Source organism: Ictalurus punctatus, chromosome 18 (genome assembly GCF_001660625.3).
Source record: "Ictalurus punctatus breed USDA103 chromosome 18, Coco_2.0, whole genome shotgun sequence".
In the NCBI taxonomy this organism is placed as follows: Eukaryota; Metazoa; Chordata; class Actinopteri; order Siluriformes; family Ictaluridae; genus Ictalurus; species Ictalurus punctatus.
Genome location: NC_030433.2, coordinates 10,003,899 through 10,028,522, shown reverse-complemented (window position 1 = coordinate 10,028,522; position 24,624 = coordinate 10,003,899). Strand labels below are relative to the sequence as shown.

Below are 24,624 nucleotides of genomic sequence, written 5' to 3'. Positions count from 1 at the left end.
GGAGTGCTCTGACGTAGATCAGCGATGATTGACAGGACGGGGCACTTCAGGGCCCAATCAGATTTCAGCTGGTCCAGGCCAGTGCCCTGCTGGAGGAAATGTCAATTCTCTAAATTGACCTAAAAATAAACTTTAGAGAATGTTCAGGAATATAGATTCGCTTTAGGTTGTCACACAACTTTAGTGAGTTAGTTGGGAAGATTAGCTTTTGCTTACCAAAAAAAAAAAACTCTAAAAAGTAGCTTTAGAGAACATCTGTATAGGTTAAGGTTGTCACACACACACAAAAAAACCCGTCTTTAAAAAAACAAAACAAAACAAAAAAACCTCTCTGCAACGTTCTGGAACGATTTTGGTTCCAAAAATCGTTAAATCTCAGTAAGACAATGTGAAATTCCGTGTGTTTAGTTGTTGTTGGGGTTTTGGTTTTTTGCAGAGACATTTCTGGATGACATTTATGAGTAAATATTACTTTACATATAGAGCAGCGTTATATAAATTATTGCTTTGTGGTTTGACTGGAACTATGTCTATTGCATTTACTCTTCAATTACAAATTCATTATGACACTTGATTACGGATGAGATTGAAATATATAGTTATATAAAAACTTTGATAATTTTGCAATCAAGTCTTCCTCGTAGCAAAATTTCATCTCCTTGAGTCGTTCGGGCCACCGTAGATTGAAGACCTTTAACCTGGAAACTTATTATTTCATCCTTCAAACAACATGGTGACTGGACGTCTGTAGAACAGAGCTTAGGAACGGACTGTGACTGGGCAGGAAGTGACATGGGGTTTGAAGAAGATGGCGGGAGAGATAGGAGTGTATGGAACATAGTACGATCGAGAAAACGAAAAAAAAAATGGAAAAGAGAATGTCTTACAATGGGGAAGCAGACAGCGAGCAAAGTGTTAGCTTAGCAACAAAACAGGAAGAGGGACACAAAGTAATTATACAATTATCTCAAGAAGAGACAACGCTTGGTGAGTGGAATTCTGTTCAGCTAACAAAATCGATAGACAAACTACTGGGTGAGGTCAAAAGTGCCAAAATATTGAGAAGTGGATCACTACTGATTAGTTGTAGAAATAAAGCCCAGCAAGGGAAAGCCATGCAACTGAATAAAATAGATGGTAAGAGTGTTCATTGTTTGGATATAAAAAATGGGTTTGAGGAGTCATCTCAGAGATACCTACAGGTGTTACAGTGGAACAAATAAAAGACAATGTCTCAGGGGCAAAAGTACTAGAAGCAAAAGGTCTTAAAACAACTAGAAATGGGGAGAAATGTGACAGCTTGTCTGTGATGATTAAGTTTGACGAATCTAGACTGCCAAGTAAGGTGTACATAGGATATATGAGCTGTGAGATCAGACCATATATTCCTCCACCACTGAGATGCTTTAAATGCCAAAAATATGGCCATGTAGCAGCAATATGTAAGGGCAAACAGAGATGTGGTAGATGTGCAGGCGAACATGAGTATGGGTAGTGTGGAGAAGGAATAAAGCTGAAATGCTGCAATTGTGGAGGAGAGCACAGCTCAGCTTACCGTGGCTGTGAAGCCAGCAAGAAGGCAGTGGAAGTGCAACGAGTGAAGACATTGCAAGGAATAACGTATGCGGAAGCAATAAAGAAAGTGTCTGGTGAAAGGAAGAGCTACAAACCAGAAAATAAAGACACACGTTGTGGTAGCTGTGCAGTAAAGACAGCCAATCTACTGCCCACACTCCAGTCCAGTAGGTGGCGGTAATGCACCTTAAGTTGGTTTGTCAACCGTCATTAGTAGAAGAAGAAGAAGAAAAATGATGGCGACTGCAGAGCTGAAACACGAGATTTCACTAGAGGAAGAAATGCTCAGCGTTTTAGAAGAAAATGTAAGTTTTTAGTCAGTTTAATTGATTCTTAACAACACTATAATGTATGTACACGCCCCATGCTGCTACTTAAGTCTGAAGATGTGCAATATACGACTAGCAATATAGAATAAGGGTAATCACAAATGTGTGTGTGCTTACACAACTATACTAAATTTGGCATCATATTATGAAGTAATCTGCACCCTATGAAATGCACTAGGTGTCCACTGAAAATTGAGAGCAACCAACTGTGTATTGTTGTTGAATACCGCGGGCTCTTTTTGGCTAAACGCGTCTATTATCCGCAGGGAACGTATCATCGCTGTTTCTCGCTGCTATATATTACGCTTGTATTTATATTCATGACGTGTTTTATTTACAAGAACTATTTTGTGTTCATATAGACGGATGACAAATTAAAGGGGAAAACTGGAAAAAGGTGGAATTTTTTTTTTTTTTTTTTTTTTTTTTAATCTTATGATGAAACATTTGTATTCTGATGGGAGTGACCTCTTCCTGCCTGCCCTGTGCAGGGCTCACTGAATGGTTTGATGAGTTTGAAAAAGTATTTGTCCCCTCCCGATTTCCACTGTTTTTGTAGATTTGTCACGCTAAATGTTTTCAGCTTCTGATACAAAATTGAATATAAGACAAGGAGAACATGAGGAAATGAAAAACAGTTTTTAATTTATCATTTCTTTTATTGAAGGAAAAGTGTCCTGCAAGACACATGACCCATCGGAAAATGTAATTGCCCCCTATACTTAACTGGTTGTGTTATTTTAGCATCAACAGCTGCAACTAAATGCTTCCAATAACTGGAGATCAGTCTTTCCCCTCACTGTGAATGAATTTGGCCCACACTTATTTGCAGAATTGCTTTAATTCAACCACATTGGGGAGTTTTTAAAGCATGTACTGCCCATTTGAGGTTCTGCCACAACATCTCAATGAGGTTTAAGTCTTGACTTTGACTAGCCCTTAATTTTGTTTATTTTGAGCCATTCATAGGTGAACTTGCTCTTTTACTAGAGGTTGATGTCTTACTGCATAAGCCAGCTGCTACTGAGCTTCAGATTGTCATGGTTCTGTCCATTATGGCATGATGTTTTTTATTGTAGAATGCTATATTGCCAGATCTGATGGGACTAATGTAGGGTTGCAACTAATGATTATTTTCCATAATCCATAAATTGGCAGATTATTTTTTTTTATTAATCGGATGGGGCGGAGCAAGCTTTCAGTACCATTTTTTTCGTTTACTTAAAATCCACAAACTGAGTGTTACAAATATAAACTTCAGACTAAAACCTTACACAACTGTTTGTCTGAAGACTGATATAAGACTGAAAATAACCCAATACACACACACACACATCATAATATATATTATTAATTTAAGACCGTAGTGTAATTCAGTGCCATAAAAAAATGCATAAATACTTTTGTTTTAATTAGACATTACAGATCTTATTCTCGCTACACTCTGTATCACCGCGTCTACACTGCACGTAAGGAACAACGCAGCTTCGTTACTAATAGATCACTTCTGTTATAATAAAGAGCATAAGTTACACTGATACAGCATATAATGTCAATAAACTTAAGTTAAAATAAACCTTTAAGCAACTCGTGACGGCATCACTGTCGTACTGGTGCTACACAAACTCCGCTTTATAAAGTTTATAAATCTTCTCTGCGGTGTTTAATATAAAATGCTCCACTGCCTTAGAGAACTTGGAGGTCGCACTTTTTTTTTCACGATTTTTTTGACGATTTCACCTCCGTCTGATGGTCATTGAGAGAAAAGGATGTCATGATTCTGGGTATTAGGCTAAAGCTAGTGCCGTTGCATTACATGCGTGTGAAGTCATGTAGGAAGCGGCATATACTTCCAGTTAGTAAAAAAAAAACAAAACAAAACGCTAGTGTTCCATTTTAGATGATATTACCTTTCTAAAATCCACACACTAGATGGTAGTGCAGAGTGCATAGTGTAAGTGTACAATACTTAATTTGGGACACAAGTTTAGTATTTTCTCTCCGAAGCATGTTTTCAGTACAGAAATAACGTAATGAGTAAATCTACCCCGTGCCGCACACAAACCAACTAATTCATAATGAGATTCGTTGACACAGATTTTTATAATCTATTATTATTGATTTTATCGATTAGTTGTTGCAGCTCTAGACTAATGTATTCTAAATGTTCCATGTTCGACTCATCAGTCCACAGAACATTATCCCAAAAGACTTGGGATTCATCAAGTGTATCTTTTTGGGCAAATGTAAAGCAAGCTTTTATGCACCTCTCTTTTTAATAGTGGAAACATGAATGCATAACTGAGGCAAACAAGGCCTGAAGTTCCTTAGATGTTCTTCTGGGTTCTTTTGTGACTTCCTGGATGAGTTGTTGTTGACCTCTTGGAGGAATTTTGGTAGGCCACTGGGAAGATTCAACACTGCTCCATGTTTTCTCTTTTCATAGATAATGACTCTGTGTGGTGTGCTGGAGTCCCAGAGCCTTAGAAGTCACTTTGCAACCCTTTGCAGACTGATATACACTCACCGATCACTTTATTAAGAATACTATACTAATACTGTATAGGGCCTCCCTTTGCCCTCAAAACAGCTTCAATTCTTCTTGTCATGGATTCCACAAAATGTTGGAAACATTCCTTTAAGTTTCTGTTCCATGTTGACATGTTTGCATCATGCAATTCCTGCAGATTTTTCAGGTGCACTTTCATGTTGTGAATCTCCCATTCATCCACATCCCAAAGGTGTTCTATTGGATTTAGAGCTGCAACAACTAATCGATAATAATCAATTATGAAAATCGACGAATCTGATTATCGATTAGTTAGTAAATGGGCACGGGTCCCATTTACTCATTCTTCCGAAAACACGCTTCGGAGAGTAAATACTAAAGTTGTGTCCCAAATGTTGTACTCTAACATCTAGTGTGTGAATTTTAGAAAGGTAATATCATCTCAAATGGAACACTTTGGATTTTTTTACTAACCGGAAGTATAAGCCGTTTCCTAGTTGATGGCGCATGACGTCATATGCACGCTAGAATTGCAGACACCCAGAGTCACCAACAATTCGAAAAAACTTTCTTCAGTTTACTGTTTATGTCGACGTTGCATTTTATTCCCAACATGACCTCACCATCAGACGGAGCCGAAATCATCAAGAGACTGAGGAAGAAAGTCCTCTAAGGCAGGGGATTTTATATTAAACACAGCGGAGATCAAACAGTGATGTATGAGCACAAACTTATTTTATATCCTAAACAATCCACTGTGTAAGGGTTTGGGGAAACTGGTGCAAGTTGCTTAAAAGGTTTAGTTTAATTTAAGTTTATTGTCAGTATATGCTGTATTTGCGCTTGCAGTGTAAATTCTGTCGTTTATTATAACGGAAGTGATATATTAGTAACAAGGCCACGTTGCTCCTCACGCACGGTGATACACAGTGGGAGAGCAAGTAAGATCTGTAATGTCTAATTAAAACACTGCTCAAAAGTAAACAGAAGAAAAACAATATGCCTAAAGACAGTGAGTAACAGAAATCATAAGGTGCAGTGATAGGGAGTTTTTATTATTAATTTAGGACTGTAGTTTAATTCAGTGCCTTTTGTGCATCCATAAAAAGTAATTTTATTTTAAATATACGAACAAAATGGTACTGAAAGTTTGCCCACTATCCGATTAACCGGGGGAAAATAACCGGCCAACTAATCGATTATGAAAATAATCGCAAGTTAGTTGCAGCCCTAATTGGATTCAGATCCGGTGACTGGGAAGGCCATTTAAGAACAGTGAACTCACTGTCATGTTCATGCAACCAGTTTGAGATGACTTGCTTTGTGACATGGTGCATTTTCATGCTGGAAGTAGCCATTTGACGATGGGTAAATTGTGGACATGAAGAGATGCACATGGTCAGCAACAATACTCAAGTGGGCTGTGGCATTCAAGCAATGATTGATTGGTTTTAACGAGCCCAAAGTGTGCCAAGAAAACATTCCCTACACCATTACACCACCTCCACCAGCCTGGAATGTTGACAGAAGGCAGGTTGGGTGCATGGATTCATGCTGTTGGCACCAAATTCTGACCCTACCAGCTGTGCTCCACAGCAGAAATCAAGATTCAACTGTGCAGTTTTGGTGAACCTGTGCCCATGGCAGCCTCAGCTGATCTTGGTTGACAGAAGTGGAACTCGATGTGGTCTTCTGCTGTTGTAGCCCATCTGCCTCAAAGTTTGGCATGTTGCACATTCTGAGATGCTTTTCTGCTCACAACAATTGTACAGAGTGGTTATCTTAGTTACTGTAGCGTTTCTGTCAGCTCAAACCAGTCTGGACATTCTCTGTTGACCTCTCTCATGAACAAGACATTTCCATCCACAGAACTGCCACTCACTGGATGTTTTTCTTTATTGTACCATTCTGAGAAAACTCTAGAGACTATTGTGTGTGAAAATCCCAGAAGATCAGCAGTTATAGAAATATTCAGACCAACCCATCTAGCACCAAGTCACGCCATGGTCAAAATCAACTTCTCTAATGGATTTTTTTTTCCCCCTATGCTAAAAATGATTGTTGAGACCTTTTTAGCCTACTTACTTTGATGAAAAGGTTCTATTTAAGTGATGTTTAGATTCAGAAGGACTGCCAGTAATGAAGTCTGAGTGTGTAAGAAATTAAACGCTCATTTAAAAACTATCATTTGTGTTTGCTTAGGTTGTCTTTCCCTTATATTACATTTTGTTTGAAGATCTGAAACAAGTGTGACAAATATGCAACAGTAGAAACAATAGGCAAATACTTTTTCATGATGTAAATAATGTTATGGCCTTCACATGCACCAAATCTAATCCCAATTGAACACTTATGGGAGAATTTTGGACCAACATGTTAGACAGCGCTGGGAATATCTTTTGAAGAATGGTGTTCATCCCTCCACTTTTCTAGACACTTGTAGAATATTTTCCAATGAGGAATAAAGCTGTTCTGGTTGCTTGCAGTGGCCTAACTTTGACATATTTGCCTTGCACCACTCGTTCAGTTTCACTGTTGGTGAAAATGACTAAAATTCTAAAAAAAATTCTTTATTTTCATAACTTGGTTATTTAGGTGTGTTGATCATTTGATCAACAGTTGATCACATTTTCTACAGTAAAACTTTTTTCTTCAGTGTTGTTTCCTATTTCCAAATGTATAAAGATGCTTATGCAGCATATATTAAATATGTACTATATAGATGATGTGTAAACCAGATATCAGAAGACTAAAGGGTACGTGGGAGGTAGTGGATTGAAACAATAACAGTGACGGCACAACTGATAAGGTAAATATAGAATGATTTATATACAATTTAGAGTGAGAGAAATTAAACATGTACAATACATATATAATACTCTTGGGTGCACCCTCTAAGTTAATTCTAAGATAAAATATATACATACATGGAATATAACAAAACTGAAATAAAATAAAATCACATCCAGAATTAAAATGTCTTTTTCAATGTCTTTGCAATTACTTTTACTCTGAATGAAGGTACTTCTCTAGAGTATTTTCATTTGTAGTCCTTTCCAGAAAAACCAAAATAATATAAAATAAAAAATACCGTCCTTCAAGACACAGTGGTTCTGGTTGGGTGGCTCGCCATCAAACTGTTGAAAAATTGTTGTAAACTTCTTCCCATGGAATAAAAAAAAAACCTGACCTGTATAAACAGTGTCAAAATTAAACAAAATGAAATCTATGTACAAAACATATTACACACCACGGTTTAAGTATTTTAAATTATAAATTACAGCCAGTATCCTTTTTATACAATTCAAATAAAATGGAGCAAAAGCTACGTGCATTGAAACATGTTAACAACTAACACTTGACACAACTGAATATAACTCGCATGGCTAAATGAAAGAGAAGAACCAAGAAATGCAACATGCTGCGTCATAGCTGTATTCGCTTAGCATAGCACTCAGCACCTAATTAACTCTAAACTTAACTCGCCGAGTTTCACGTTGGATAAAACTACAAACCGAAGTTCCTCAGCACTCCAACTGGCAGTAGTATTATTTCAACTTTTGGTTTCACTCTTTCAAACAATTAATTATAATATATAATTATAATTTAGGCTTTTTCTATTTTTTTCTGTCTCCTTTTCTCTCCTCGCTTTGGCTGTGTGTGCCGTCTGTGCAGTAAAAAAAAACTCTCCCACTGTCACCTGTCAATCAAGGCAGGATCCATGTGTAGAATGGTGTTAATTGCTCGAAGTTATCTACATGAAACATTTTAACTGGTTCAAATAACGTATTTGAAAGTATAGTGGTTTACATTCTGATTTTTTTTTTATGAATCTATATTGTTTTAAGTTCGGTTTTAAAATATTTATTTGTATACATTTTCTAGTGGGCTGCACTTATCAGATCTTTCCAAGCCTACCTCTGCATGATGAAGTGTACATTACATTTAGAGCTGCAATAACTAAACGATAAAATCGATAAATGGTTATGTGGTCAGTGAATCTCATTATCGATTATTTGGTCTGTGCATGGCTCATTGCATTACTTCTGTTCCAAAAACATGCATCGGAGAGTACAAGCCAAAGTTGTGTCCCAATTGATGTACTGTACACTTACACTAGACAGTAGATTACATGGTGCGTAGTGTATGTATTTCAGAAACGTAGTATTGTCTCAAATGAAATTTTTTTTTTTTTTTTTTTTTTTTACAAACCTCAAGTACAAGCCTGATCTGATAAGCATCTTTATACATTTGGCAATAGGAAACAACACCTGAATTATTTTTTTACACAATTTATCAAAAAAAAAAAATCAGCAGATTAATTGATTACGAAAATAATCGATAGTTGCAGCCCTAATTACATTCATTTGTAAGGATGTACATAGATTACTCATTTTCACTTTTCAAACTTACTCATTCATCATACAGTATGTACTGTCTGACATTAACAAAGTTACTGCTTTTTTTGGCTGGATTGTATGAAACTAAGTCTAGCACAGGAAGTGGTGGTACGTATATTATCTAATGCTCTGCCCCAGTAATCATCCTCAAGCTCCAGGCCCAATTCCCCTTCCCAAGTACTAATGGTTTTGATATTGTAAAAATCGTCTTGTGACCAGATCATTGCATATATCCGTGAGATAATGCCACCCTTAAGAGGATTCAGCTTGAACACCTCTTCCCATGCAGACTTTGTAGGTAAGGAGGGAAAACCAGCGAATAGGGAGGAGACACAATACCTAATTTGAAAGAAATGGAATAGGTGATACGGAGGCAGACTGAATGACGAGGACAACTCAGAAAAGTTTGCAAACACATTATTAATGAAAAGATCCTCAAAGCATTTCAGACCCTTCTTTTCCCACAAAGAGATTGTGGAATCTGTAAAGCTGGGGGGAAAGAGGTGGTTATTACATATTGGTGCTATGGTTGAGGCTGTTTCAAAGATGATCAAATGTTTGCTTGTTCAAATATGTTTAAAAAAAAAAAAAGCCAACACTTTCCATGGGGTGTACTTATTTTTTCACATGAATGTATGTGTGTTAACTTAGAACCTTTTGTGGCAGACCACCCAATTTTTATGTGAGCAAAAATAATGGAACACTAAGTCTTAAAGTAAATAAAACTTATTTGGTTGCATATCCCTTGCAATAACTGCATCAAGCTGGTGACTCACTGACTCCACTGCTGCATGTTTCTTTTGTGTTGCTTTTCACATAGAGATGAATAGCTAACCGTCTAGATATGGATGACATTGTAACCCTTTTTTGCAAAAAGAAGTAGAAGTTGATGCTTTGATAGCTGTAAAATATAACTAAATTGCCAAAGTAGAGAACAGTAAAAGGTTAAACTATATACTAGGGGGTAAATTCAGTAGCTTTACATTTATACTTGATGTCAGAGATGGTGATAAGTTATCTTACATAGAATTATATGTTAAAATAAATTTTATTGTTGCAAAAGATAGATTTATATATATATATATATATATATATATATATATATATATATATATATATATATATATATATATATATATATATATATATATAAAAAATATATGAACCGACTAAATTTCTCAGCCGATACTGATAACCAATTATACAGAGTAATATCGATTTTATGCCTCCTTTTCAATTAATTATAAATAATTCCACAATTCTGAAAGAAATGCAAATATGTATTATTCTGTCCATTTCAACAAGTTGTTTCACAGTAACTGGTCTCATAAACAGAAAACACATTACCCAAATGAACATTAACTAAATTCTGAAGATTAAAGTAAGATTTCTTAACTTATTGAATGTTATTAATTCACATTGACTGAATTCTAAAAAAACCTCCTGTTAGGCTCACATTCACTCACCACAAACAAAAGCATTTCTGCTTCATTACTGAATATCAAACTGGTAATATATGTATATATATTCATATATGTGTGTATCAGTATTAAATAAATTTCACTTAGCGTGTTAAATACTTTTTTCTTGTGTCATTCCACTTTATTACACACAACTTTATTTATGGACTTTTTTAATATTGGGAATTCTTTATATTTGTGGATTTCTTGAGTTAATACTGATTTATGGTGAAAATTTCATGTGAAGAACCTCATTGGAAATATATTTACTGAAAAAAATGTTGGCACTTCCAATACTTATTTCCCTTCATAATGAGTGCTAGGAATACTCTTTATGTTAGAATTAACATCACTGTCCTACATTTGTGGAGTTCATAAATACAAGTCATTTAGCAGACTCTTTTTCCAAAATGACTTGAGGAATATGAAAATTGTACATTTAATGAGTGTGTGGTGCTCCCTGGGAATTTAACCCATGACGATGGTGTTGCTAACAGCATCCTCTAGCAGTTCTGTACCGGTTGAGCTAAAGGAAAACTTTCCCACTGTCCTTGTAGTTGTGCAGAAGTGAAAGGTAAAATAAAGCAAGCATCACATATAGCAGTTAACCTACAGTTAGTCATTATGATACAAATATTTCATTGGCACGCATGATGACTATAATATTAACCCGTATTTTTGGCAGTATGCAATAAGACATAAAACCAAAAGGAAACTTAAGGACAAATGTTATGACCCCGAGGGTTGAGGTGTAACATAAAAAGTAATAACATAACTAACAATCATAATAATGAGGTTGACACATGTTTCGTTCAAATCTTTGATCTCTTTGCCAATTTAATAGTGACAAGAATGAAATAATCCCAAGACAAGCAAATCTCTTCAGGGCTGGGGAAGGCCAAAATAATAAACAAAACAGGTGCTATCTTGACCCGTATCAATTTAAATAACCGAACAACAGAAAAGGTACTTCGAAATAAAATACAGAGTCAAACATAACTCCCTTGCAGATTGAAAAGAGAGTGACTCAAAATAAATGGCAGTCAACCCCTACAGCTTTCGCGATACCAAGAAAATACCTATTTACAATTGGTTGTAATATATCCAAATAAGGCGTACACTAAGCCACAACATATAAGGCAAAACAGGAATGGGACAACACAATAGCATACCTAAACACAACCATAGGAACACTTCTTAAGAAAAATGCTTCATTTCAATTACTCACTTATTTCACTCGTACACAGTATAAACAATCATTGAGTTCACTTAAGCACTAAGAAAACATTCGTTACTTAATCATCACCACACGATCACAGACACACCAAACATCCGCATTCCTCTCCTGACTGAACGTCCTTATTTATTTTAAAAGATGCATAATGTGGCTGAACCTGCTCCTGAGCATATTCCAGAGCCATATCTCCCTGCAGTTCTCACTTGGTTTCTTACTGAAGCTAAGCAGGGTTCAGTCTGCCTAACCCTAACCCAGTACCTGGATGAGAGACCTCCTGGGGAAAACTAAAGTTGCTGCTGAAAGTGGTATTATTGAGGCCAGCAGGAGGTGCTCACCCTGTGTTCTGTGTGGGGCCTAATGCCCCATTATAGTGACTATACTGTAAAAACAGCACCATGTTTCGGATGAAACGTTAAACCGAGGTACTGACTCTCTGTGGTCAATAAAAATCCCAGGACACATCATAAAAGAGTAGGGGTATACCCCAATGTCCTGGTGAAATTCCCCCAATGGTCCTTCTCTGTCATGGCCCCCTAATAATTCCAATCTCTGAATTGGCTACTTCACTCTCTCCTCTCCACTAATAGTTGCCGTTCTGGCACACTATGGCTGCCGTTGCATCATCCAGATGGATGCTACACACTAGTGGTTAGAGATATAACGGTATGTAACGGATTATCAGTATTATCACGGTATTGTTAAAATGTGCTGGAAATGTACAAAAGGTGCTGATGCACATACTGAAATCATCTCAAGTTTTATATTTGACGTACTTGAAACCTGTGGCACCGGTTTGCTTATTTTATAGTAATAAAAATCAGTGCTCGGGAGAATTTCCAACCTGCTGGGTGTGTGTGGACAGCTTTTACCGCAAGTTGTACAAATGACGATAATCGCACCCGGTTTTAATGATAATTAAATGTGACATGGTAACCATCTGGGAATTTTAACGTGGTGTATCCAGAAACCGATAACCGTGTCATCCCTAGTGGTGGTTGAAGAGATCCCCCCATGTTATGTAAAGCGCTTTCAGTGTCTAGAAAAGCGCTATACAAATGTAACTGTAACTAACTAACTGAGCATCCTCAGCTTAGCATAAAGAGGATGAGAAGGCTTGTCCATGATAGCTTTCAGCTTCCTTTTTATTCTCTTCAGTCACTTCCTCCACACTGTCCAGTTCCATCCCCCACAAAGCTATCTTTCCTCACCAGCCTGCTCAGTTTGTTGGCACCACAAATCCCAATGCCACCTCACCAGCACACCATAGCCAAGAAGATAACAATAGCCACCACTAGGCTTCAGCCTAGTGCACATGTTAAAGGACCTGAGCCTCCTCAGAAAGAACATCCTGCTCTGTCCTTTCCCATAGAGGGCCTCAGTAGTGTTTGACCAGTTCAATTTGTTTTTGACTTGCACCCCTAGGAACTTACAGGTGTCCACTTTCTCCACTCCCTTCCTCCTTATGGTGACAGGGGTGGGGGGCCACTTGCTGCGATGGAAGTCCATCACCAGCTCCTTGGTTTTCACAATGTTGAGCTGAAGGTGGTTGTTGTCACACCATCCTTTGAAGCTTTCAATAAGGTCTCTGTGATACACCCAACAATGGAGGAGTCATCCGAGAACTTCTGTTGATGGAACATTCCTGAATTGAAGCAGAAGCCAGAGGTGTATAGGAACCAGAACAGTGACTGTACAGTTCCCTGTGGTGCGCCTGTGTTGCTAGTCATCATGTCTGACAAGCAGCCTTGCAGCCTGACTGTTAAGTTCTTCGTCTGATACCAGTCACAGAACCAGAATTTGGACCCTGCACTGGCTGATTTCCTCTCGTCCCAGCTCGGGAAGAACTCACACAGACAACATCATTCAGTAATAGAATGTTTAATAGAAAACAGTGTGTGTGTGTATATATACACACAGAAATATTGATAAAGAATGATGAATATCAATTGGAACAAGTCTCACATAAAATCAAAATATCTATTATGTATGTTCGAGTGATATAAGAACTAAGGACGTCTATTTTACCAGATTATAAGAGAAGAAGAACCGAGAGAGTGAGGGTGAAAGGCGGGGTGATTAGGAATGCTCAAAACGACACATTCCACGAACACAAAGCAATGATGTCAGCCGGCTGAGCTGCTGTTTCACGTGGCTGGTCGTGATTGTGATGACTGCGGATATGGGGATGGGGTGGTGGTGGTGATGGTGGTGGCAATGCTGTTTTCATAGGTGTATGAATTGTAGTGATGTGATATGTTCTGTCTTTGTGTTGTCTGCTGATGAGAAGAGGCAGGCTGTGGCTGTCATACCCTGATCTGGTGGTGCTGCTGGGAGGCCTGTGGAGGAGGGGGTAGCCTTGGTGTGAAAGGGAACAGCCATCTTGGAGATGTGAATGGGTACATTTGAGGACATGGCGGGAGGTTGTTTGGTGGTTGTGGCATTCTTTGTCTTGATTGTGGTGTCCTTTGTCTTGCACGTTGTTAAACAGCTAGACTGGTAATCCAATTTACACAATAAATAGTACAAGCTACAATCTATTGTAGCGGTGCTGAAGTAATGAAACATAGTAATAAAAGTAAAAAAGTTGTAAAGAAAGAGTCAAAGTAAGTACGGGAGAGAGAGCTGCCGTGCCCTGCTGCACACAGTACGCAGTATTAAAAACTGGCAGTGTGTCCTGCTTGTTTTCTTAATTATAATGAGGAGTAAAAATATTTGCCTCATAATGTACTCATTGGTCTTCTGTCCCATGTTAGGAAGAAACATCCAAACCTCAAACCCAGAAGATCCGAGAGACTCCGGAAGACATCAAGCAAGAGGCTATCATTAATTCGCTGGCATTCCATCCTAAAGAAGATATCCTTGCTGCTGGAGATGTTGATGGAGACATATATTTGTGTGTTTCTTTTAAATCAGACATGGTGATATATGACTTGTGCTGTTTATGGAACATCTGAAGCCACTTGTTCTTAAAGTATTCAGCAAGTGCAGTTTAGCAGAAATTAAAGAGCACTAACTGCTTACTTTTGTTTTAACAGATGATTAGACTGATTACAGGGATTGTGTATTTTGTAACACTAAAGCTTCCATGTTGAACCCTTCATTAGAGGGTTTCCTTGAGGGAATGCTTCCAAGTAGGATTTTTTTACTAAGCTAAAACTGTTTAAAGAACCCTTACAGGCCTTTTTGGTTCTCTCTTTTTTTTTCCGTCAAGATTGTAATGCATGTTAAAAACAGTACTGATACAGCCATGTACTAAACTACTATGTTAATAAAGTTACCCCCTTTTAATTAGAATTAAACTGCTGAAAATGTTTGAAAACTTTTACTGACACTTAAATGCCCTTCCTACATTGCAGATACAGATACTCTTGCAATGAAGGGGAGAACAAAGAGCTGTGGTCATCTGGACATCACCTGAAGTCCTGCAGAAGTGTTGCCTTCTCAAGTGATGGAGAAAGTCTGCCTGTTTTTAAAAAAAAAAAAAATTCAGCTTTGTTTGTTGTATGCTATGCTGTACTGATGATTTGTTCCTATACGTTCCTTTCTCTCTTCCAGAATTATTTAGTGTATCCAAAGACAAGGCTGTTCACATCATGGATGTAGTGGCTGGAAAACTTGTTAAGCGCATTCCTAAAGCTCACAGGTATTGTGTTATTTGCAGAGTCTGTAACTTCCAAAAAATTCTTCCTTAAAAAATCATGCAGATAAAATTGTAAACTTGGAGGCATGAAACTTAATCAACAAGTAGCATTCCCTTCCTGTACTCAGTCAAGAGAGATGAGCCTGATCAGTGTAATGGTGGTGCTACAGAACACAATTTTACATTTTAGTAGATATCTCAAGAACCATTGTCTTAGAAACAAAATTGTTCTACTGATTTGTTGTCACAGTATGAACCAAATTGCAATTTGGACCATTTAGCTCTGCCCATTTAGATAATTTTAAAATACAAGAAGAAAATTATAATCTATAATCAACTCTACTCTCTTCTCTTCTAAGTGTGTTCAGAAAATAATGCTTTCTCATATGCCCTAGTTTGTAATTGGCAAAATGCTAACATTGAATCAGAGAATATGCATATTACTTTATAATGTCACCTTGAGACTTCTAGCCACTTTTTGATCATGCTAAAAAGGATGGCAAAACTGTATTTTGCACTATTTTACAGTAATGATTTAATGAATTTAGTAGTCATAGGCCTATAATTCAAGGCCCTCTAAAACAAACAAACAAAACAATTTGGATGTTGGGGTCATAGGCTCAGCACTCGTACTGTAAACTTACTTGATTTTTCTGTCTAGCAAGCCTATTAACGCCTTGCTGGTAGTTGATGAGAATGTGGTTGCCACTGGGGATGATGAGGGCACGTTGAAAGTGTGGGACATGAGAAAAAGCACTTCATTCATGTCCCTGAAACACCATGAGGACTACATCAGTGACATAGCTGCTGATCCAGCAAAGAGGACTTTACTTACGTCCAGGTACTGAGTTAATAGCAAAGAAACACACTTTAAAAATGGAATGGGCCTCATTTTATCAATCTTTTAATAAAGTTGTGTGCAAATGTTTACTGAAGCCAAATCGAAAAATTTCTGCTGAATTTACAAAAGATTTGGAAGCACTATTTTTCTTCATATTCACATGCATGCTGATGAATGCCAATCACCCATAAATTACCAGACATATGTACAGCACAGCTGATTTGTATTTGGTGACACCCATAAAACTTCATAAATGATTAAGCTCACAGCACTAAAATGATGATTAAACAGCAAAATAGATTTTCTCAAAGGCAGAAGTAGAAGTTATGAGTCATGTCTATGCAAATAAACATGAATAAACTTGAAAAGGGCAAAATCTACTTCTCAACTGAATGACTGGTCAAATTTAATCTTTCTTTAATTTATTTGAAACAGCTGTTTTTGACAAAAGGGTAATTAAATAGATGTATAATTGAAATGACTAGGCTGATTAAATTTACAATATAGCATAATCTGTATATAAAAGTGCAGTTAACCATGCAATTTATATGATTTGAAGTTGATCAGTTTAGGTTCATAATAGTTAGTCGTCTTACTCATAAACATTTGCACTAACTCAGGAGCATAAGTAGGATGCAAAAAGTTTATCAGAATTTACAAGATATTCATGGATGCCAAATTTCTTAACAATTTACAAAAATATCCGATTATATCCATCCTGATAAAGGCCCATCATTTGTATTTCTGGACTTCTTTGTGCCAAAAAAGAGAGAGATCATGATAATCTATTAATCTATTAACAGTTATAATTTAAAAAAAAAAAAAAAAACCTGACATTTTATTTATAGCAAGTAGACATTTAGCGGGTTAGTTTTCACAGGCTCGTTATCACAAGTAACAAAAATGAAAGTGTATGTTAATATATATTTAGTAAAGATGTTGTTAGTCTTTCTGAATCTGATATAAACAGTCTCTTATAACTTATATTACCCTGCTCGCCTCTGAACAGATTCTGTATCCTCTCAGTTTTAATATTTGCCTAAATTACTTCAAAATATGTCTCTCCAGATGTCACAAAATGGTGTTCTTCAAATCAGGTCTCTTTTATTTCTCTGTTGATTTTGCCTTATTTATTGGGTTGTTGTCTTTAGTGGTGATGGAACTATGGGTGTGATCAATTTAAAGAGGAGAGGATTTGAACTGCTCTCTGAAATCCAGGATGGAGATCTCACTTCTATGTCCATTATGAAGGTACACACACACGCACTTCTTAATTAATTTTTCCAGTTAGAGTCAATGTCATTTTCACCAGTTCAATGTGGACCACGCATATATGTTGGCTGTAGCTCATGAAAAAGCAACATAAACATTAACATCTAACATCTAAACATAAGCATAATGGTAGTAGGATCATGTTTAAGAAGAAACAAACTTGATGGCTTCATCTGTCTAATTTATTTTCATGAATCACAGCATGGCCGAAAAGTGGTGTGTGGCTCCAGCGAAGGGATGCTCTATGTTTTCAACTGGAATGGATTCGGAGCAACTAGTGATCGATTTGCCCTCCAGGCAGAGTCTGTGGACTGCATCGTACCAATTACAGACAGCATATTGTGTACTGCCTCTATGGATGGAGTCATCAGGTAAGGGGACATGCAGAGGGACAAAATACTGCAGTATACAAAACCGAAGCAAATAAATAGCATGTAAACTGCTGACTTCCTAGAAATCACAATAATGCATTTCTTTTACTATTTTCTTCCCAGTTTATGGTCCTGTTTTCTGAGATGGGAAGCCAAAGTTACTAAACTTATTTATTACTATTTCATAGCTCAGATAGATTCCTCTTCTCCTTTCTAAGCTATTTTGGCCAAGTTTGATGTCCCCCAATTTTTAAAACTATATTTAATGAACTAGTCTATCATTATATTAATTTTTATGTTGCACTAGGTTTTTGGTTTTTCACAAAAAATAGCAAGCTACAAACTAATGACAATTAAACTGTATAAAACTTTTAAGCCACATAATGTCATCACCTAATAGATGTCAAGCTTGATAGTGAAGCTCCAAGGCATGTTAAAAAAATAAAACAACAAAAAACATCACCACTTTCATAGCACAGCTTTAGAGCACTGTGTGTGGCTACTCTGGAAATTTACATTTATAAGGTCATTCGAGGGAATAGTAGTTTGTGTTAGTTACAGTGATTAATGATGGAGGTACTTTGTAGTAACCAACAAAGAACAACAAAGGGCATTCTTAAGTATTAACAAATGGTTGTCTGTTTATAAGAATTTTTAAACTAAATAATTTGTAACAGTTTAGCTTTGCCTAAACCACTTAACTCATCCTCAGCTGTTACTTGTTTGAGTGTGGGTATTTCTGTATTCTTTTTATTTGAATACATTTTAAAAGTTTATTTTAAACATTTTAAAATGTGCAATATGTCATAAAAATAAGTCATGACCATAAATATTTAAACATTGAGAGTTTTTATTTTAGCTGTTTACCAAAGTGTATTGAAGTTGAAATTAAATAATGATTGAGCATTAAGTGCATTCATCTTAAAATTTGAGAGTATTTACATCCAAACTGGGTAAACCGTATAGGTATTACAGCACTCTTTATCCCCCCCCCCCCCCTTTAAGAACCAAAAATAATCAGACAAACTAACAATTATAAATGTATAAGATTTGCCTAGTATCTGCAGGATATTTGATTTACATCAATTATATACATTATTGATTACATACATCAATAATCTGTGACAAGAAATAAACAGGTAAAGCAAAAAGCTTAATAATAATAAATAAGTTATTCAATCAATGTAATACAAAATACAAGGCAATTGAAAATGTATAGAAATATAGTGAAAGTAATTGATGGATGATTGGATAATGAGTGGAAATAAGCTTAATGGCAGACATACACAGGCAGCTGTTTGTATCTTATGTGAAATGGGCAAGAGTGGATCTACTTAATGTACTAATTCTAGCTAACTATGGTTTAAAAGGTAGGTGGAGAAGCTTTATAGCTATGTCTGATGGTGTCTTTGGCTCTGAACTGTGAAGTGACATCAGCAAAGTCGGGGCATCAAAAGAGAGTGCAGAGAAACAGTGTGGCACAGTTAAGTAGTAATCATGCTTAACATCTAGATGTAGTATCTCATCTCCATATCCAGGGATCACAGATAAAAGCTTTTGGCTCTGTGTGGATAGTTTTCAGTGGAACTTCTCCACTGAAAGTTGAGCCAGCATGTCCAGAGATCATAGACAATGCTTATTTGACTCATTGTGCATGATTGCTATCTTCAATGAAGGTTCAAAGTTCAGTCAGAATTAAGAGTTGAAAACAACTCTGAAGTTGATGACCAGTGAGCCAGGTGGATGGAAATCGAATGCCCAATTCACAGATGTTTGTGAGATTCCGGGTTTAAACTGAGGTATAATGGTATAATGAGGCACCTCAGTGTTCCTGACTCTCCTGATTCAGTAATGCTCATTGGTTGTTGTTCAAAGGGATGTCCTGGGGTGGCCTGCACATTTGGGAACTTTTAGCATGTTCATAAAATGCCTAGATCATGAACCTGTTGTGCTATGCATTCACAGAATGTACTCCAAAGTTCCAAGAATTATTTTACAATGCATATAACACCAAAGATGACCTCGATGTTGAGTTCCATGTACCTTTGAAAAATACAGGGGGATTACACATTCATGGAGCATGCAATTATCACACAACAACAAAATATATGAAAAAGGAGGTTATGAATGTCCTGAACCATTTTCAAATTTGATGTGTTTGAAAGGAACATGTTTTTGTGATAACAGATGCAGTACTGTACAAAGGTTTTGGGCACCATTTTTTAGTACAAACTTTGTTATAGATTTTTTTATTTTATTTTATTACTTCTACATTATCAAGTCAGTACAAAAAATTTTTAGATTCCCAAACATTAGGTATCTAGTACAAAATTAAATGTTACAGAAAAATGTTTGTATGTCATTAAAGAAAGCAGCATATTACATAAGAGACCACTTTTCAGACAAAAAACACAATGAAGGCTGTTGGGTTTTGCTGAAAAAATAAGAAGCAAGTGTGACAGTCAAAGTCTCTAGAAGAACTGTGGCTGGTTCAGCAAGATGCTCAATAAAACGTACCAAGTAATGTCCTTATAAAACTGCACAAATTGTACCAGAGACTACTATATTTATTTTTATTTTTTGTCGCACCAAATATTGACTTTCTTTCAGTTACTATTGTTTACTGCTCTTTATGGTATTAAAAAAAACAGTAGAACCATTTGATTTCATTATTTTGAAGGCATCTTTGCTCTACTGCATTTCTTTGCATGTGAAAAAACTTTGGCACAGTACTGTAACACCAGAGGTTTGGATAATTTTCTGTCCCATTGTCTTATCTTTATACCCCAATTTGGATGTCAATACCCTCAATGTAAAACTGACAATCTGCTTTGAGCTTATATTCATCATTTAAAATAAACTCCAATGTACTATGGTAGACATCTAAAATAACAACTTTGTCAATGTCCAAATATTGAGGGACCTTCACATTACATGTCTCTTTTAATGTCCTTAAATCTAATTTTGGTGCTTAAAAAGTCCTTGTTTTGTGATGAATGCTTGACTGAAAATTTATCTTCACATAGGATAAATACACAAAACTTACAAACCTACGAAAGAATTATACCAGCATGCAGACATTGAAAAACAGTAGTTGCCATAATCAGAATGTTTAGCCTATGTACAATTTTTTTTGTTGTTGTTACAAGAGTGTTAATTGTATGGTGCACATTTTGTCCACACTGTGCTTTTTTTTTTTTTTTTTTTGCCTTCGATATATGGATTATAATACGTTCCCTCTTTTACAGAGCTGTCAATATCTTGCCCAATCGGGTTGTTGGCAGTGTAGGGCAGCACATTGGTGAACCTATCGAGGAAATTGCTTGCTCGTGGGACAAACGCTTTCTTGCCAGCTGTGCTCATGACCAGCTCATCAAGTTCTGGGACATTTCAGGACTCTCTGCCATGAGGGTCAGTGATTACCGACAGCAGAAGAAAAAAGATGGCCATCTCAAAGCACTTAACAATAAAGCATTTCACGGAGTAGGAGACTTTTTCTCTGGACTACTTGACATAAACGACGCAAATGGAACAACAGAAGAGGCGGAGGACAGTGATGAAGAGGATGATGGGGACAGTGAAAGAAACTGAAAGGCATTTTATGTGTTAAAGTTGCTGTTAATTGCATTAGCCATGTGTTTTTTAAAATCTGTATTATCTATCCCGAACTACTGTACCAGTTTGCACCAGAAAGAATCTAGCTGCAAAAAAAAATCAAAGCACACTTCAGGGTGCATTATTCAGTATGTGCATATATTGAGTGGATATAATCATGTATGTTTACATTTGTCTTGTAGCTACCCTCTACAAGGCCATTTTACAGGTGCACTGTACAGATATACAGTCACTGGCTGTAGCCTGTCTACTGTTTTGCATGTCCATAAGTGGGAAAAGGACCATCACGGATCATATATTATTATATGGTGGTGGACCGTCTTTGCTACAACAAAAACGCTGGTACTTTTAAACTGTGTGCACACTTCTTGCTAATTGTACTATATAAATATATATAAATAATAAAATATATATATATATATATGTGTGTGTGTGTGTGTGTGTGTGTGTGTGTGTGTGTATTAGGGATGTCACGACAACCGATACTTCGGTACCAAGTCGGTACAAAAATTCTTAAACCGTGACTGTACTTGTTTTTCTGCAGTAACGTAGATAATGAAGATACTGAGGTTGCAAATACGCGCAAGTGTTTTAGTCGGTCCACAAGTGGTAAAGAAGAAGAATGCCTACAAGCACACGGGAAAAACTACAGAAGATGGTGATGAGTTTAGCTCCGCCCTGACTTGTTGAGAGGAAAGGTAGCATTGGTTGCCGGTGTGCAGCCGATGCTATCGTTCATTTCAAACAAAGCGAGGAAACACCTCCTATGTTATGTTTGTTTGAGGCAGCTGGCATTGTGGCTGTGAAACCAGCTAACGTTATGCTCCTTGTAATGTTTGTGATAGCCAGTTATTTGTTAACGAAGCTAAAGCATTGCAATGTTAAAAACTACCTCCTTATGGGCCACCATGCATAGCCATTCAGCCTGTGTCCTGTCAGCAAAATGTAGCCTAATGTCACTAATAATTATTGAAATGTTAATGCTTTTAATAAATCTTTTTGGCCTGCCACCATATCAGTTAATTTAAACTAATGCTTGCATTCAGAGTATAAGGTGTGTGTGTGTGTGTGTGTGTGCGCACATTTAGGAGTGCACTTTAGCACTTTTTTTTTTTAGCACTTAGCACTGTTTTATTAGTCATTGGCAGACAGTATTTGATAACTAAAATATCCCTCTCTCTCTCTCTCTGCCAGTATTAGCCAGAGGAGGATGTTCTCCAGGAGGTTTTAAGTTTATTTTTAAAATGTTATTTTATTTATTTATTTTTTTTAAACCACACCTTGGTATCAACTTTATCGGTACCGACTACTAGATTTTTGGTATCGTGACATCCCTAGTGTGTGTGTGTGTTTTATATGTGTGTGTGTGTGTATGTGTGTATATATATATATATATATATATATATATATATATATATATAAATATAAATATAAATATAAATATATATATATATATATATATATATATATATATATATATATATATATATATATATATATATATATATATATATAAATATATATATAAATATATATATAAATATTTTGTAGGGAGTTAGCTCAGGGGAAGGGCAAAGCACAGACCCACAAGAGACGGAATGCAGGGGTTAAGGGTGTTTTATTTTAACGCAGTGTGTGAGTGCGTGGGGGGGTCCACGGGGGTGTGGCTGTCGCGTGACCTTCTTGAGGGCGTGTCCTTCCGTGCCGTCATCTACCGGTGTGTGTGTTTTCACCGCCCGGTGGCCTCGTCTGCGCTCACACCTTCGGAGGGAGAGAGAGAGAGACGAGAGAGGGAGAGAGGTTAGTGGTCGGTGTGGATCAATATTACCGGGGTGCTCCGCGTTGCGTGTCTGTAGGCCGCTGGAGAGCACACACAGATTCTGTTTCATCACCGTCGGTCTTTCTCTTCCTGTATGGCCGGAAGCGCGCCCTTTTATCCTCCTCCTCTGTCGCCTGAGTGGTGGATTTTTCCCGCCTGACTCCCCAATCACCGGCCGGCATAGCATCAACAGCCCCGCCCCGCCGTGACGGTCCTTCCGGCTGCTGGTGTGTTTGGCACGAGGCTGTCCGCTTCGTGCCGGTGCGGCAGTTGGGGAAGGAGCGCCTTTCTTCTCATGTGCGCCGGCTGTTGGTCTGTCGCGACAGTACCCCCCCCCCCCCAGCTCCGAGCCTACTGCCGCTCGGTGATGGGCCCAGAGTGCGTCTCGTCGCGAGAGCCCATCTGCGTTGCCATGCTGGGCCCCCGCCCGGTGCTTAACCTGGAATGAGAAGTCTTGTAAGGCGAGAAACCAGCGTGTTACCCGGGCGTTTGTGTCCTTGGCTTTGGCCATCCACTGCAGGGGGGCGTGGTCCGTTATGAGGACGAAGTGCCGGCCAGCCAGGTAGTACCGCAGCTCCTCGATGGCCCACTTTATCGCCAGGGCCTCTCGCTCGACGGCTGCGTACTTCTTCTCCGCAGGGGATAACTTCCGGCTGATGTAGAGGACCGGGTGTTCTTCCCCGTCGAAGGTTTGCGAGAGGACGGCGCCAAGCCCGGTCTCGGACGCATCAGTGTGCACGGTGAATGGGAGGTCGAAGTCCGGATTACGCAGTACCGGCGCGCTGGTGAGGGCCCCTTTCAGGGCCTGGAAGGCCCTCTCTGCATCGGCTGACCACCTGACCCGGTCTGGCTGACCCTTTTTCGTGAGATCTGAGAGGGGGGAAGCTACAGCAGAGAAGTTAGGCACGAATCTCCGGTAGTACCAACCCCAAAAAGGCCCGTACCTGTTTCTTTGACGTGGGACGAGGGTAATCCTTTCCGGCCTCGATTTTCTTCGCCTGTGGCTTCAGCATTCCCCGGCCAATGCGGTACCCCAGGTACTGGGCCTCAGTCAGCCCTAGGTGGCACTTCTTGGGGTTGGCCGTCAGGCCGGCCTCCCGGAGCGCCCTCAGGACCTCCCTAAGATGGAACAGGTGGTCGGCCCATGTGGAGGAGTGGATGACTACGTCGTCCAGGTAGGCAGCGGCAAACGTGTGGTGGGGCCGCAGGAGGATGTCCATCAACCGCTGGAACGTGGCGGGGGCCCCGTGTAGCCCAAAAGGGAGAACCCGGTACTGCCAGTGGCCGGTGGCCGTGCTGAAGGCCGTCTTGGGTCTGGCCTCCGGCGCTAGCGCAACTTGCCAGAAGCCCTTGGTCAGGTCCAAGGTGGATATGAACCGGGCCCTCCCTAGCCTTTTCGACGAGGTCGTCCACTCTGGGGAGGGGGTAGCTATCGAACTCGGACACCTGGTTCAATCTCCGGAAGTCGTTGCACAGCCGCATGCTTCCGTCTGGCTTTGGCACGACGACGATGGGGCTGGACCAGGGGCTGCTGGACTCCTCTATGATGTGGTCCC

At 38.3% G+C, this 24,624-nt stretch overlaps 1 protein-coding gene across 2 annotated transcripts; it reads left to right on the top strand.

Annotated features, from left to right (window-relative positions):
• The first annotated feature begins 1,075 nt into the window (after window positions 1–1,075).
• On the top strand, window positions 1,076–21,668 carry wdr55 (WD repeat domain 55). 2 transcript variants are annotated; one of them, XM_017493341.3, is made up of 8 exons: window positions 1,076–1,880; window positions 14,264–14,403; window positions 14,867–14,955; window positions 15,066–15,153; window positions 15,812–15,991; window positions 17,143–17,242; window positions 17,465–17,634; window positions 20,883–21,668. In XM_017493341.3, exons 1-8 carry the CDS (start codon window positions 1,809–1,811, stop codon window positions 21,223–21,225), a joined length of 1,182 nt encoding a protein of 393 aa, XP_017348830.1. In that variant the 5' UTR covers window positions 1,076–1,808; the 3' UTR covers window positions 21,226–21,668. The 2 variants fall into 2 exon arrangements, with proteins under 2 accessions (XP_017348830.1, XP_017348829.1); XM_017493340.3 differs by having other exon boundaries at window positions 1,083–1,880; window positions 14,867–14,967.
• The last annotated feature ends 2,956 nt before the right edge of the window (window positions 21,669–24,624 follow it).

What these genes read in the sequence shown, in the direction of transcription:
- wdr55 (XM_017493340.3), top strand. Translation starts at nt 1,809, where the DNA reads ATGATGGCGACTGCAGAGCTGAAACACGAGATTTCACTAGAGGAAGAA. An exon ending in CTTCTCAAGTGATGGAGAAA is followed by an intron (nt 14,968 to 15,065) that starts GTCTGCCTGTTT and finishes TCTCTCTTCCAG; the next exon opens with AATTATTTAGTGTATCCAAA. An exon ending in TCTATGGATGGAGTCATCAG is followed by an intron (nt 17,635 to 20,882) that starts GTAAGGGGACAT and finishes CCTCTTTTACAG; the next exon opens with AGCTGTCAATATCTTGCCCA.